The sequence below is a fragment of the Balaenoptera acutorostrata genome, chromosome 11 (genome assembly GCF_949987535.1).
Source record: "Balaenoptera acutorostrata chromosome 11, mBalAcu1.1, whole genome shotgun sequence".
Classification (NCBI taxonomy): Eukaryota; Metazoa; Chordata; class Mammalia; order Artiodactyla; family Balaenopteridae; genus Balaenoptera; species Balaenoptera acutorostrata.
Genome location: NC_080074.1, coordinates 34,520,885 through 34,537,338, shown reverse-complemented (window position 1 = coordinate 34,537,338; position 16,454 = coordinate 34,520,885). Strand labels below are relative to the sequence as shown.

The following is a 16,454-nucleotide window of genomic DNA, read 5'->3' as shown; positions in this document are numbered from 1 at the left end:
ATGAAATTGTCCTTCTAAGACACTCAACCATAAATCAGCATACATAATTCAGTCAACCTTTCAGTTACTTAAAATAGACTTTTCAGTTAGGAAATAATACCCTATTGCTTAGAGCTACTAGTCTCTTTTCTTAAAATTGATTCCCTCTCCTTTCTCTAAATTCTTTTGCTTAACCCAATATTATAACTGATTTTCTGCTTATCTTCCACTTGCTTTCTTCTTCTAGCATGTATTGTCTAAGGCCTTATCAGTCCTGAAACCACAAAACACTTGTTCAAAAGTATGGGTTATCAGAAAAGAATCCTGACTCTTTAAGAACTTCCAAACCTAAAGAATTACTGATTTTAGGCATTCATCCTGGAGATTTTGATTCTATTGGAAATAACAGATCTCATGCTTCACAAAATCAAAATGACAACTTCTTCGAGTCAGAGAATAAGAGGAAATGGGGAAAGAATAGTACTGGAAGTTCTTTTCCAGTATGCTCTGTATGGAATTGCTTTTGAATGACTCCTGTGTGTCAGAAATCTGGAGCAGCAGTGGCAATTAGGGAAGATGTCGCTGTTACTGGAGGTTCAGAAGTGGGGGAGAGGTGTCGGGGGGACAAAGAAGAAAGGGAGGAGGAAGTGGGGAGCGGAGGGGAGGGATGGAAATGAAGGGCACGTCCTGAAGAGATAATCCCTGTATACTCATGACATCATCCCCTGCATATATATATATATATATATATACACTTAGGGAATGGTCAAAGCATCTCTCATAGTTCAGTCACTTCCAAACTCAGCTGGAGGCAAGAGGAAGCACTAGAGATCCCCCTTCAGCCTGTCTCTGACGTTTATGGACTGGGCTTGCTAGGAGGCTCAAGAAGATGATGGCAGGAATGAAAATCCAACTGGTGTGCATGATACTCCTGGCTTTCAGCTCCTGGAGTCTGTGCTCAGGTAAGCTCAGCTGCATTTCACAACTCCCTGAAGTGATTTCTTTTTCCATTTTTACAGCGTGTTGCCACTTAACGTTAATGTATCCAGGGAGAAGAGTTTCTCCCTTATTCTGGATTTCCTTTTTAGTGATAGAAGCTGGATATTTTCTCTCTCTGTTTTACGATTACAAGAACTGAAAGATTTCTTTTTCCTTTTTAAATCTGCAAGGTAATAAAAGGGATTTCAATGAAACACTTCATGTTCCCCTTTGCAATGTAACCACTAGAAAAAAAATATATGTGAAACTTAAATCAAGCTGGTCACTCTCTAATGAGAAGTACAGGAGTGGTGCCTGTCAAAGTGCAAACCCATAATTAAAACTGATTGCATTTGAAATGTTTTATCTCTTCCTCATTCACTCTCTTAGGACATGGTGGCTTCTCCCTCTCAAAAATTATTTTCTTAATTGTGTGTATATTAGGATAACAAAGTGAAAATTGATGTTTAATGAATAAATGAATAAAGCATTATTTGTAGAAAATTATTTCTAGAAAAATACACAAAATACCAAGCCCTTTTAAGAGTACATTTTATATAACTTTTCTGTGTGACAAATAGACGTATTATTAAGTTAACTATTTTTTTGCATGTCATTTAAGTTGATACAGAATGTAACTGGAAAATTGTCATTCTTATATTGATAAAAATTATTTCCCTGTAGAGTATTTTGCATGTGATAATTAAGAAGAAACCATACATTGTCAAATATCTATCAATAGCTCACCTTGAAAATAAGATTTAAATTTAAAAGAGTAATATGAAATATTATAGTGATTGCAATATGCTCTAATTAATGTTGGAAAATAATTGAATGATCACATCAAGGTGGAAAAAAAACCAAGGGGTAAATGCAGCAAAAATTATTTAGCCTGTTTTATACTGTTATATCAGAAATATGACACTGAAATGTTTAATTCAAACTCCTGCTATGATTTTATGAATTAACTCAGTATAGTGTTCTATAACTTTATTTCTATTACCTTATAGTATTTTCTAAATTTTTCTTCTCTGTGAAGTATTCATTATTGGAAACTGGAAAGAATATTCTAAAAAAAATCAGAAATCCATTTTCCACACTCTTGTACATGTATTGATGGCAACTCCACTCTTGCTTAAACAATTTTCTTAATAGCCTGTGATAAAATTGCTAAGTACACGTGATTCTAAATCCTTGTTTAAAGTAGAGAAACAAATCTTTCAAAGTGTGTTTTGTAAAATAGCATCTCAAATTAAACAAATCTCAGTGTCTTTCTTATTCTAAAATTATCAACAAGCAATTTCCTTTGTTTTTATCTTGAAAAAATGTCTTATACATACCTTTTCATTATGTTGTTTTTAAAATATCAATATGTATATATTCTGTATATGTAAACTATTTCCAGTAAAAATTATCCAGCATATTTGATGAAATCTTTATTACATCATATAATCAGGGGTTTTTTTTTTAATAATGAGATTCAGTGATTAAACAACTCCAAATCATCAATAGCTCTCCTGGCATAAAATCATGTGTTTGTTTTCTTAAAAGTGCTTCTATTATTCTATTCTGTTAGCCTAAAGTAAAACTATAATTGTTTTTTCTGAATGTTATTCTAAGGAGAATGAACACATAGCAAAGACAATAAATTTCTAAGACAAAGTTTTTTGAGACTAATCTTAAATCTCTAGGTTATAATATAATTACATGATATGTGATTATACAGTAAACATGTGGTTTTGATTTTACTCAGATTCAGAAGAGGAAATGAAAGCGTTAGAAGCAGATTTATTGACCAATATGCATACATCAAAGGTAACTTTTTCTTTTTTTTTAAACCAAGGACTGAAAAACATATGAACTCTCATTATAAACATGGTGTCCTTTTCCTATAGTAATAACTTCCCATTGAGACTGAAAAGTTCATTGGGAGGCATTTCCTTTATGGGGAAACTTTTCCTTAAGTTCAAAGGACTTAAGGGTGTTGATGTGACAGGGAAAGAAGCTATATTGATACTGTATAGTGTATCAATCACTATATTGCAAATTTAATTAAGTAGTCACATATTATTTATGTGGACATGCAAATATATTTTTAAAACTCCTCTTTCCATTCCAATCACATTGTGTATGATGAAAGGTATATTGGCCCCAAGATAAATACATAAATGAAAATTAAGTGATATTTTTGCCTTTCTTGTGCTATTGGGGAGAGTGAAGTGGAGTTCCTAAATTAAGAATTAAAGTTCATGAAACCCATGAAAGAAATGTGGTAGAGAGTAAAGAGCAATAGACCGGCAAACAGAAGCCTTGAGATCTAATCCCACAACTGTGACTTATGAACTATTTGATCTTAAGCAAAGGGGTTAGTTAACATTGCTTGCCTTTGTTTCCTTATTTTTAAATGTTGGGGTTGGAGTTTATGATCTCCTAGACATTTACATTAAGTCCACACCTTGATTTAAATTCTCCTCATAACAGAAGTGTTATTGGTACCTGCTTATTGTTTTTATTGAATCAGGTGAAACTTTGTACTGGATCTTAGTATTCCTCTCTTGGGGTCTTGAAAGCAAGGTTTTTAGATTCCAGCCTGTACCTAGGAATACAACTCAATTAGAATATACCCAGTTACCATGCTACTACACAATCTTGATTTACCCGGAGTGAGTTAATCAGTGTGTATCTAAATGTAGAGTTAGAGAACAGGGTTCCCAACTAGAAGATGTTTCTCAAAGAAAAACATATCTTGAGGTGAGGCAGTCGCCCGGTGCAATCACTGTTGTAATGCTGAGGACTCCACAGGCGCTGTGGTAAGAAAGTAAATGCTCAGGACGACTCCTGCCACCTCAGGCTTCTCTTCCCTAATTGGATAAGCATGTTCCAGGTGCAACAACCCCCAGCATAGAAGTAGAATTATGTTCAGTAGTGGGTGTGAAGGGGTAATAGCCATTTCTGTGTGTGTATGAGAGTGTGGGTCACTGTTATCTCAGAGCTAACAAAGATGTTTTCTACTATGGTCCTTAAAAGGCATTTGGGGAAAATTTAAGCACCTATATATTTCCACAATTGCCCAGATCTACAAAAGTTGAACACATTGAAACCAAATTCTACCATGATTTGGTGGGTTTCCTATCAAGAATGATCAAATTTCCTTTAGTCATTAAAACTCAGTGAACAAATATATTTAACCTAAAATAACGGATCCTTTGTTTAATACTCAATCAGAATAACAATGGCTATAATCACTTCAACTCATAAATAGGAAGACAAGTGAAGTCAATAGTCTGTTTTGAAAAATGGAACAGATTAGTATACCTTAGTGTCTTGGTAGAGATTTTACCTCTGTGATTTCAAGTTTATGTAGACAAAAAAAGGTCCTCAATAATCTCCAAAATGTGATATGGTGTGGTGATTGCCAGCTACTTTGCAAAAATGTGGGAGTAGAGGTTATGATTCCTTCCCTGGCCAAGATGCTGCAAGGGAAAAACAATTTCAGTATATGAAGTGGTTTAGTTTTATTCTTAAGAGAAATACGTAGCAAAAGTATAGACAGAATAACATATACCGCTTTCATTCAGTCATGGGATATATCTCTAAAACAGATCATGGAAGAAAAATTGAATCCCATTGCCTCCTTTTTTACTTGAAATAAGTAAAATACAGACTATGATGAGGAAGCACCCAGAAGCATAATTATCCTAATTTTGCTGCTAGGATGGGAACATAAAGCTCATTTCTTATTTTTTATAAAACTACTATCACTTATTTCTCTGTGATTCAATTAGTTTTTGGTGTGTGTAGTGTTCTATGCAAATGAAAACTCTAAACTTTTGACCATTTTAACCAAAATACTGTATCTAAAATTTTGAAAGGATAGTATTTGAAATTGGTATAACTCCATTATTAAAAGCTTCAGAAAGCTTCAGCTTTCTTCTTTCCACTCTAAAGGTAATTTCAATTTTAAAGTAAAACTATTTAGACATTGAAATCCTAATGTAGAAATACTGTTAAGCAACAGAAGGCCAAGAGAGATTCCAAAGCCTGAAGAGAAGGGGAAGATAAAGAAATTTGTTCTCACCATACAATTCTCTTTATTACCAGTGGTAGTGCTTTGGTATAGTTTTATTAAGAAAGAGAACTTTGAAGAAAAGAGTATGTTTTCTTTAGGCTCTCAAAAAGCTGCTGGAATGATGTAATTTTCTATGATCAAATTCAATGTCTTGAATACAGTAAGAGTTTAATAAATATTTATGTACTAACAATAAGAATCTAGGATTTATTACTAGCCCTTACCTTTTGTATTCAGCTGTAAGAACTTCAGGGCTCCACCACAGATGACTTTATTTTTACTTAGGTGAAATACTTGAATTCACCATGAATTCAACAATTCAAATGCTTGTAATACATTTGAGTTCAGTGTATTATAGATAGTGGCCATTAGTAATATAGATTAGGTCCCATTTAATTAAGGAAACCAAAATTTGACCAGGATCTTATTCAGTATTAGGAGTTTAATCAAATAATGCTAAGTAAGAACCACAAATATTCTTGTTTTCCTCATTTTAAAAGCAAGAGAAGACAATATTCTAAATTTCTTATCTATAGGCTTAGGTCTATTATAGACATTTACGTAAAATAATTTAATAAATAAGAATGTTTATTGTTAAAGAAAATTATTCATGACACTTGTTAAAGATAGCAAGGAATACTTTATTCAAGAGGAATTATGGTTTTGCATAGATCAGGCTCAACTCCAAATACAACAAGGACAAGTGTGGATTTACAGCCAAGGAACAGGGTTGGGGTGGATCATTGTATGGAAAATTACTGAGGAAACACTAAATCTAGGAGGATTCTTGCTAGACAACTCAATAGAATCCTAGGATGATCAGGTACCGACGCTGGGGCATTTTTACTAACTTGACTCAGAAAGATTCTTGCTAAAACTGGACTAAGTAGACCAAGGACAGAGCCCAAGGTTGGGACCTCGTCAAGAAGAGGGCTCAGAGGAACCTAAATCAGATTTCATCAAAGACAGAGTCTTTGTCATTTTCTTGAGTGAACTATTTAAACCTTATAAGAAATGTTCTTAAATACATGTCTATTTAGACATCCTATGGTCAAAAGTGCCCTCTCTGCAGTGCTTCCAAAGTATGACAGGGGCTAAGGTGATATTAAATAGTATTATATTAGTGAGTGATGTAGTGACTGTTTTAACTGGCAGAAGAGAACAAAATGCTTTACTCAGTTTCCTCATCCAAAAAAATAATCAGACAACACAAGTCCCGACAGATACTTTATGAATAAAGCATTATATGGTCAATTAGTTTGGGGAGCATTGAATATTATGTTAGCACCGTTGAAAAGTTACAATGAATGTTTGCAAGTAAAAAGCTCTGGGGATATCTAAATTCAAGAAGCCTTTAAATTTCCTTTAAACTTCCTTTAAACTCAAGTTTTCCAATTCACTTGACAGTGGAACTCCTTTTTAAAAACAGTGAGTACAGAGCTAGTGTTCTAAGGAAAACACTCAATCAGATGATCTCTATAGAGCTTTCCGAATGCAAAATTGTAGCATCCCATTAATTGGCAAGACATAAGGTGTTGCTGCCACACAGTGGACCATGCTGCCTCTAAGTTTCCCATAGAAGAAAAATTCAAGAACAGGCTGATAATCACATTCGAGGGGCATAGCTGAATGTATTTCCAAACTGGTTGAAAACATTATACTGAATATTTTTGTACTCACAGATTTGCATGTCCCTAAGATAAAATCTTAATCAAAGGCTATGCACATTTACAATTTTAATACATATTGCCAAAACACCTTTCAAGAAATTATACCAATGTATACTCAGACTAACACATATTTAGAAGAGAAAGTGTCTGTTTCTCCATATCCTCATAAGTACATCAAGTGTACTTATACTTTTTAGGGTCTTCTGATCTGATAGTAGCCACATTGAACATCATTTCTGTTCCATATTTCTTCTTTGATAGCGATTCTGTGACTTGTCTGCTCATATTATTTATCTGAGGTTTAACACTTTTTAAGTATTTTGTTTTGTTTTTTTTTAATTGGGGTATTCACCAGTTTCTTTTGGAAGAGCTCCACCTGTGTTAAGTATATTAACATTTTGTGGCAGCTTTTACAGTATATCTTGCTTTTGATTTTAGTTCAGGCAGTTAATTTTTGAGAGATAATTTACACATTTATGTATTTAAAATTATCTTTTCCTTTATGGATTCTGGTTTGGATATTTGCTTAACAATATTTTTCCAAATTTATAAAATAAATTCTATATATTTACATATTTTTATTTTTACTCATATTTAACCCATCTGGATATTGTTAGACTATAATATGTCAATAAACGTTATAACTAGATCTAAATCCAGATTTCCCCATAGCCAACTGTCCCAAGGACTTCAAATGCAAACTTTGCTATCTGCTCTTCAATCATATTTACTTGGATCAAATTTTGGACATTATATTCTCTTTTGTTGAGTTTTATATTTATTCTTACTCTATTAATTCACTCTTTGATTACTGCAGCTTTAAGATACATTTTAATATCTGGTAGAGTAAGTCCTTCCTCATTACCTTTTTATTTTTCTAAGTCTTCTTAGTTCTCACATATTCACACTTCCAAATTAACTTCATAATTGTTTTGCTACACTCCCTCCTCTAAACTTCCAGTCTCCCCATATTTTCCAAATTGGAACTTTGATTTGGAATTGCATTGCATTTGGAGAATAATTCAGAGAGAACTGACACCAATAAAATTGATACTAATATTTTTGAATCTTCTCATCACAGCTTTGCGGTCATTCCAAAAAATTTTTTTTATGTTCTTTAGAAAAAATTTATGCTTTTTCTTCATCTGTGCCCTTTGAGATGCTTGTTAAGTTTTATGTTATTTCACACTTAGTTTCTCCAAAAATTGGCAAATGAGAAAGTTGTTAATTATGGTAATAATGGTTTCAGACAAGATCTTATTAGAAAAGGATATTTTAGAAAATATTACAATTTTCAAGTAAATAAATTGATCAGCTGCGATGCTACCTGTGACAACTATTAATGTGTGGAACAGATTCGTGGTCTCACACTACTGTAATTATCCAAATCTATTAGTATCACCTTGGCCGCTGTTCCATTAGACACTAAACTGAAGTGTAATAAGGAGAGAGTGGCATTTTTAATATTTTCACCTGTGATGTATACATGTATATTTATGTATTTCTACTTACTGTAATTTCTATTTTCTTTCTTGCTTTGCTCATGTGTGTGTGTGTTTATGTGTATTAACTCTATTGCATTTGGTAAATAGAGGATATGAAGTATCGACACTCTTCAACTTTGTGATATGAAGTTACTAATTAACAACAGTGTTTTTATTTGGCTAGACTAAGAATTAGATCTTAAAAGGTAATGGCTTAGCACAATAGAAATTTATTTCTAACTCTTACAACACAAATTTTAATTGCATTAACTATTTCTTTTTACATTTCAGATCAGTAAAGCAAGTGTTCCCTCTTGGAAAATGAGCCTGCTGAATGTTTGCAGTCTTGTAAATAACCTGAACAGCCAAGCCGAGGAAACAGGAGAGTTTCCTGAGGAGGAGCTTATTACAAGAAGGAAATTTCCGACTCCCTTAGATGGCTTTAGCTTGGAAGCAATGTTGACAATATACCAGCTCCGAAAAATCTGTCACAGCAGGGCCTTTCAACACTGGGAGGTAAACAAAAACAAAATATGAATATGATTGCGGTTATACTAGTTAACTCTCATTTGTACTGATTTTTTTAATCCTGATCATTATCATAACGGGAAGACTTACAAATATTAGGGAAGAATAAACCATGTGTTGAGGTTAACATTCCTTCAGATCTTCAAAGTGTCCTGCAAATATTTGGAGTTTAGCGAAATATCTTTTCTTTGGTCTTAAAAGGGGGATCTGTCTTAGGGCAGATATGATACATACGCTTTTATTGTGGATGGCATGCTTAGGCAGTTTTTGGTGGTGGTGGTGGCATGCCTAAGAAATTTAGGAAATGCAAAATGTTTTCTTAGAAACACATAAGTCATGTGTGTTTATTTATAAACAAACACAGAACACAAAAGGTTCCAGTTTCATTTGAATATATTAGGCAAATAAAACCAGAATGATAAGGATATATACATATTTCTATTTTAATTGAATGTGTGGATTGTGGATTTCAATCATCCTTAGAAGCTAAACGAGGTCCACTATGGCTAGTACAGCCAAATTTCATTATCCAGAGCTACCACAAAGGAGTGGATGAATCAGTTCTATTAAATACTACACTGGTGACTCACCACCTTTGGTTTGGAAATTTTTGGAAGAGAAAAGAGAAATGAAAATGCTTTAAGAAAAAATAAGAAGAAAATTTTAAAATTTTCCCAACAAGGGAAATATTTCTTTCAGATTAACCCCTAAGAGAAATTTGCTTCATGTTTCATATTCTGGGCTTATACCAACACTGGGGATCTGAGGGTCTGAGGATGCCTTTCCTGCTAATATAACAATCTCTATAACACACTGTCACAGAGATACCCTGTGGAAAAGAGGAAATGAAATGCAGAACTTCTAGTGTTTATTCTAACTTGTAAACAAAATGATATTTTCCAGATTAAAAAAAAAAAAAGCTAGTTTTAATTTTCCTTGCTGGACTGTTTATCTCTTAATTCCAATTCCAGCTAAATGATTTTCTCTTCAAAATATTACATCAATAAAACTTGAAAAATACTAATTTTAACATAGGGAAATATCAGTTATGTGCTGTTTATCCAGGAAAGAAAATAAACCCTCAATAAACTATAATACAGACAAATCAGGTACACATAAGATTAAAACGTTTGCTATTTTAAATGTTGTTGAGTGATTTAAAATAAAATGATAGTATTATTCAGAGTGTAGTACAATTACAGACTATGTGCACAGAGAAACAAAAGATTAAGAAACTAGATTGTCTGACAGTAGCTGTTTTTCCTTCTATGAAATTGAACAGCTGTGGGTTGAAATAAAGTACTTGTGATACGATTCAATGCATACAGATTATGATTAAAAACTTACTCTCCTGTCAGTATTATAGTCACCCCAAAGTTTAGAAGACATTCACAGATATGAATACAGTTCTTACCTTGAGCATTGATTTTTTTTTAAATTTTGTGTAAATCATGTGCAAAACTCTGGAAAGAGTTCCTAAATATTTTATGCCAGTGGAACATTTGAATCAGAACAGTACTATCAGAAAAAGTGTTTGGAACTAATTTTAGAATGCAGCATATTTGATGAGGTATTAGACAAGATCCTACATAGAGATTAACTCCCTTGAGTTTTTGAATGTGAACTTGCTTTTAATGATTAACTATTAAGCAGCACAATATAAAGATCTTTACCATTTAAACAGAGCTTTCACATATATTAATTTCTACAACAGCTGAGCAAGTAGGCAGAACAAGCATTCCTCTCTCTATGACTGAGAAATAGATCTTTAGAATGGCTTTCAAGTCAAATCAGTAATTAACTTAATTGAATATATAATTCTATTGACCTGGGGCTTCCCTGGTGGCACAGTGGCTAAGAATCCACCTGCCAATGCAGAGGACACGGGTTCGAGCCCTGGTCCGGGAAGATCCCACATGCTGCGGAGCAACTAAGCCCGTGCGCCATGACTATGGAGACTGCGCTCTAGAGCCCGCGAGCCACAACTACTGAGCCTGTGTGCCACAACTACTGAAGCCTGCGTGCCTAGAGTCAATGCTCTGCAACAAGAGAAGCCCACGCACAAAGCCCACGCACCACAAAGAAGACCCAGTGCAGCCATAAATAAATTAAATTAAAAAAAAAAAAATTCTATTGACCTTTGAGGCCAAACCTGGTTTACTAGCTTCAAAACTTTGTGTTTGTTGTGATTTATGATATATTTCCATCTTTTGGTCTATCATAAATTGAACAAAAATACTCAAAGTTATATTAAGTGTGCTCCTTCATTTGGAGGTATTAATATATGGGCTTGACAAATAAAGAAAATAAATTTTAAAGGCTGGCCTGATGAACTAAGAGCACTGAACAGAGAATCAGAAAAATCATGTTCTCATCCTGTCCCAGCCACTTGAGAGCCACCTGGTCTTGGGCAAAACATTTAATTGTTTTGACCTTCATACATCTCATCCACATATATCTTACTGTCTGAATAGCAAATGAGATAAAATGTAGACAAATCCTCTGAAATGGAAGACTTTATGCATGTAGGTTTCATTCATATTCGGTCTATCTTGCAGTTGATTCAGGAAGAGGTTCTTGATACTGGAAATGACAAACATGAAAAGGAAGAAGTTATAAAGAGAAAAATTCCCTACATTCTGAAACGGCAGCTGTATGAGAATAAACCCAGAAGACCCTACATACTCAAAAGAGGTTCTTACTACTACTGAGAGGATATTTTATTTACATGTGATTGTGATTTACCATCCTTTAATTAAATATCAAAGTATATTTGTGTGGAAATATGACAGAACACAATTATTTTGTCTCTGCTACAATTGTGATTTATTAGATGTGATTTTTCTGCATTAATATAAATTGGACTAAATGTTTTCAAATTAATCTAGATCTTGAGCATGATGTGTTGTGTATAACTGGAGTAGATATTAATTAAGTCATATATAGAATGTTTTGTCATTTTGCAAAGCACTTTATGGGTTGTTGAAACAGTCAAAATGTTTGACATTCTAAACCAAATTATAAGAGATTAGAACAGAGTCTTATGGCAAAGTCTAGCTTACATGTCATTAACCCAAAACAAAATAATAGCACCTGTTTTATTATTTGACTGAATGTTTTATCGAATTAAAAGAAATACGTGCTCTCTTCCAAGACTTACTCATGAATCTCTCAGATATGGGGAAGGTAATCATAGTAAAATAGGACCATCTTCAAAGAATGTTTAATGAATTATTGTTAATTCTGCTTATCTTAATGAATGATCTTCAACTGAATTTGTTTTTCTGTTAAATAAACTTAATAGCTAACAAAAAAACAACAAGCCATCAGAACCATGTTTCTTTGCAGATTTACTATCATTAGAAGAGTTACCCTTTATTGACTTTTTCCCCTCACATCCAGTGAATGATAGCTTTATTTTTAACCTCACTGAGGAACTTATGTTTTTCCCACTTAGGAGACCATTTCTGAGGCAAAAGGTATATTTGAAATAACTCCTCATGAATTTCCTTAAACACTGTACTTACAGTCTCATAAGCCCTCACAGCCCTTACACCCCACCATTAGCAGTGGCCTCCTAGACTCCTGCTCTGACAGGGGGCTTAGGAGGACCTCTCTTTACAGGTTGCATCCTAATCCCATAGTCATCTATGAAGGAAGATATCAGGATTTGACTTATTCTGGAATGAAGGACTTTCGGGAGCTCTATGGCCTTTAGATGAGCTCGCCCCTTCCCCTAGGCTAAACCCCACTTGGTAGGATTTAAGTGTAGCTCACCAATCTCTGAGTTTTTCTGATAAAACCATGACTTCTCACAACTCCCTACCATCTTTTACAGTCCTAACAACTTCAACATTAAATAGTGCTCAAGGCACTGATCCTAAGAAGGAAACTACTCCATAGTGATTAAGAGTGTCTACTCTGGAGTCAGAAGGCCCAGATTCAGCTCCACTGTTCACTAGTAATCTTGGACAATTTATTTAACCTCTCTGTTTCCTCAGCTACTAAATGTGCAGTCTGGAGGAGGGTAAAGTAGTCTGATATGGTGTAAAATGCTTACAACGGTACCTGGAATAGATTAATAACACACAAAATTTAACAGTTCTTCTGGCCACTTCCCTACCGGTTTTCCTTTCTTCTTCACAAACTACAGAGCATAATACAGTTTCATATGCTAACCCTCTGTGTTTTGAACAACTGCTGATCTCCTTTTTACTTGCTTCATTCATTATCCTTGAGGACTTCCACATACACGTGCAAGGTCCCTCCATAATCTCCCTTCTCAGTCCCTGCCATCTTCACTTCCAATAATAAGCATTTTATCCATTTCATCTCATCCCATCACTTCCATGGTCCTACCATAGTACTTCTCACTCCCAATAAATTCAACCTCTCCAAAAATCTCGATTTCAAGCACTCTGCTCTCTACACGACATCTTCTCTCTCCAGTTCACATAATCTATCACTCTCTAACATTTATGATCCCATCTAACACATTGTCCCCACTTCTTTTCACTCTTCACCTTCTAATCATGCCCTTACTTTGCACTTTACTTGGCTTAGATTCTATCGCGTAAAATTAAAATTACTCCCTTATTACCCTCAACTTCCTGTCCTTCTACATTATATGAGCCTGTGGGAACACCATCAGTTAAACTGAAATCTCCCCCTGATTCTGACCTGACCTGAGAAGCTGAACATAGCTGGAGAAAAGCACCCAAACTATTGAAGTGTCATGCTTAAAATTTGTGATCGCAAATCTCAAGAGGGTCCTTAGTACTACCCAATATTCCTACTGTTTGCATGATAAATTTTGCCTCCAAGTCTCACTAATGATTGTTTTATATCTTCTCTTCTTCCATAAATTGCAACACTCATCATTCTCCTGACATTCGTCAGATGACTTTCTAATGATCTCACCCAAAATACAAAGCAATAAGAAGAAAATCATATCATTTCCCTACCACTGAATGTAACAATTCCCTTGCATTTATGCCACACTCTCTTACATTTCAACAGAGGAACTGTCTCTTCTCTTCTGAGGTTTACTCCTTTATTTCCCTATGTCAGTGAACGGTCCCACCAACTGCTCAGGCCAAAAATCTAGTAGTAATTCTTAATTCCTCTCTTTAATACGAACCTGCCGTTTCATCTGTTAAGAACTTTTGTTGGCTTTGCTTTCCAAAGACGTCTCAAATCTGTCTGCCTCTTACCATATCTACCACCACTGCCCTAATCCACAAATTTTCCTCCCCCCAGGACTGTGACAATGTCTTCCCAGATGCTTTACTCTTATCGTCTTATTCATCTATATCCTCATAGCAGAATAACATTTTAAAAAATATTAATTAGATTATGCCATGCATCTCTCCTCAAAATTCCACAGTGTCTTTCCCTTGCATTTTGGATTAAATCCAAATTCTGTCTTAAAAGGCCTGAAATGCTGCAGCATTGGTTTACTTCTCTGTTTAATTTCACTCATTCCCCTCCAGTCATATTGGCCTTTTTGTTCTTCTTATATCCAGCTTGTTTCTGCTCCAGAAACAAAAAACAGTTGCTGAAACCTCTTTTCTGGAAAGCTCTTCTGGTTGAAAATCCTTTTTCCTGGGTACACAGGACATCCACTTAAAGGTTACATTTTCAGCATCTCTTGTCATAGGAATGGCTAAGTTGGAGCCAATGGGATAATGGGTGGTAAAAATGTGTGTAACTTGTGGGTCTGTAATAATTTAAACAGAAACTTCATTCCCTGAACTTTGACTTTTTCCTCATTTTGTTTTTTTGGTCTTAAATGTGAATTTATTGTAACCACACAAGTGAATACCATTGTCTTGAGCATGACACTGATTGATAGAGCTTGTGGAGCAAAGCTGCCTCACCGGCCTGGACCAACCACATTGTTACTTGAAAGAGAAATGCATTTCTAACTTATTTAAGGCACTGCATTTTTCAGCCTCATTGTTACAACGCCTCAACCATTATTTTAATTGTTACGGTCTTCTCAAAATCTTCTCATGTTTTATTTTTCACATAATTTAGACCTCTGCACATATGATATATGTACAGTGAGGACTTTTCTTAAATAACCTTCATCCCTGAGTCAATATCCATCTAACTTGCTTTATTTGTCTACAGCCATACCACCCTGAATGCGTCCGATCTCATCTCATCTATATTGCTATATTTTTCTTCATATTTGAAAAAGAAAAAAAAAGGAAAAGCAGCCATTGACAGCAATCAGCTGGGAGCTGGCCTGGCACCAACAGCTAGGCTATGGTGCCCTCCAGTTAAACACAGACAATTTCATAGAATAAAACTTCAGACAGGGTCATTCTAACCATGATGCAAAAGACAATAAACATGACCACGCTATAATCGTGCCTGAGCAAAAATCAAAAACAAGGACACCACAAACCACAGAAATGATCAAACATCCTCCTTTCCCACATAATTTGAGTGACTGCTGTTTTAACTAAGCTCTACTTTTCTACCTCTAGCATAAAAACCACTATAATACCCAATCAAGGAAATACCCTCACTTTCTGAAAACACCCAAACCAGAGCAAAACCACACTTTCAGAATATTCTTCAAATCACAAGTCTAAATCCTGTAAAAGGCCCCTACATATGCCCTGTTATTGGGAGGTCCCATGGTTTTCCATTGAATGAGATCTCCAATACCAGCAAACCCAACCTTGTGGGAGAGCACTGTCTGTGGTCTTTGGCTGGTAGACATCAGCACAGCACATATCATAACTTGAAATTATATAGTAATTTATTTGTTTACTTGTTTATAATTTTCCACCCCCGCTCGAATGTGTAAACTTTGTGAAGACAGGGATTTTGTTTTTCTTATTCATAGTTGTATTCCCAAGGTTGAACACCAGGCCTGGTAACTGTTAGTAAGGATTTGTTTAGTGAATGAATAAATTAACAGCAGAATTGCCTTTTCTCTTATAATAAGAGGTTTTAGACATAGTTTCTACACATTTTTAAGCCCGAACTTAGAGACTACACTTCAGAAAGACTGGTTATGAGCTCAGATAGCCACACAAAGTCCCTGGTCTTTTGTGAAGCAGCACAGAATGCAGGAGGTTAAAGCTCACCTTCACTAACAGTGGCAACCTGGGGAGATCACGCTTCACTTTTTGTCTCTTAGATTCCGTTCTGTGAGGAAAACAAACAAAAATGCCAAAGTGAAATTGGCAGTACAGTTGACCCTTGAACAACATGGGGGTTAAGGGCACTGACTCCCTGGGGAGTTGGAAATTCATATATAACTTTACAGTCAGCCTTCCTTAACCATGGTTTCGCATCTGCAGGTTCAACCAGCAGGGGCTGTGTAGTACTGTAGTATGTATTCACTGAAAAAAAATCCATGTGTGAGTGGATCTGTGCATCTCAATCTCATGTTGTTCAAGGTCAACTGTAGTTAAAAGGGGAAGGAATGGATTTGTGAAATATAAAGAGAAAGTACTAACATGAACTGGTACTTGAATGTAGGAGGAAAGAAGAAAGGAATATTCTAGATTATTTTGAGATTTGAAGTCAGGAACCTTGTTCTATATTTGCAAATTTTGAGATTTCCCTTAGTTTGAGCTAAGTGAAACTTAAATATTTAAATCCAGTCCCTGCCTAGGAGTCCACCAAGATGACAACATCGAAGGCTCCTGAACTCCTTCTCCCATAGGCACGCCAAATTAACAAGCACCCATGGAGCCATTTCCTCTGAAAGAAATCTAGAGA

The 16,454-nt window shown here is 35.0% G+C and overlaps 1 protein-coding gene across 1 annotated transcript; it reads left to right on the top strand.

The window, feature by feature from the left end:
* The first annotated feature begins 773 nt into the window (after positions 1 to 773).
* NTS (neurotensin) lies at positions 774 to 11,955 on the top strand. The gene is made up of 4 exons (XM_007165926.2): positions 774 to 941; positions 2,711 to 2,772; positions 8,472 to 8,696; positions 11,267 to 11,955. Exons 1-4 carry the CDS (start codon positions 869 to 871, stop codon positions 11,417 to 11,419), a joined length of 513 nt encoding a protein of 170 aa, XP_007165988.1. The 5' UTR covers positions 774 to 868; the 3' UTR covers positions 11,420 to 11,955.
* The last annotated feature ends 4,499 nt before the right edge of the window (positions 11,956 to 16,454 follow it).

What these genes read in the sequence shown, in the direction of transcription:
- NTS (XM_007165926.2), top strand. Translation starts at nt 869, where the DNA reads ATGATGGCAGGAATGAAAATCCAACTGGTGTGCATGATACTCCTGGCT. An exon ending in CTCCTGGAGTCTGTGCTCAG is followed by an intron (nt 942 to 2,710) that starts GTAAGCTCAGCT and finishes GATTTTACTCAG; the next exon opens with ATTCAGAAGAGGAAATGAAA. An exon ending in CCAATATGCATACATCAAAG is followed by an intron (nt 2,773 to 8,471) that starts GTAACTTTTTCT and finishes TTTACATTTCAG; the next exon opens with ATCAGTAAAGCAAGTGTTCC.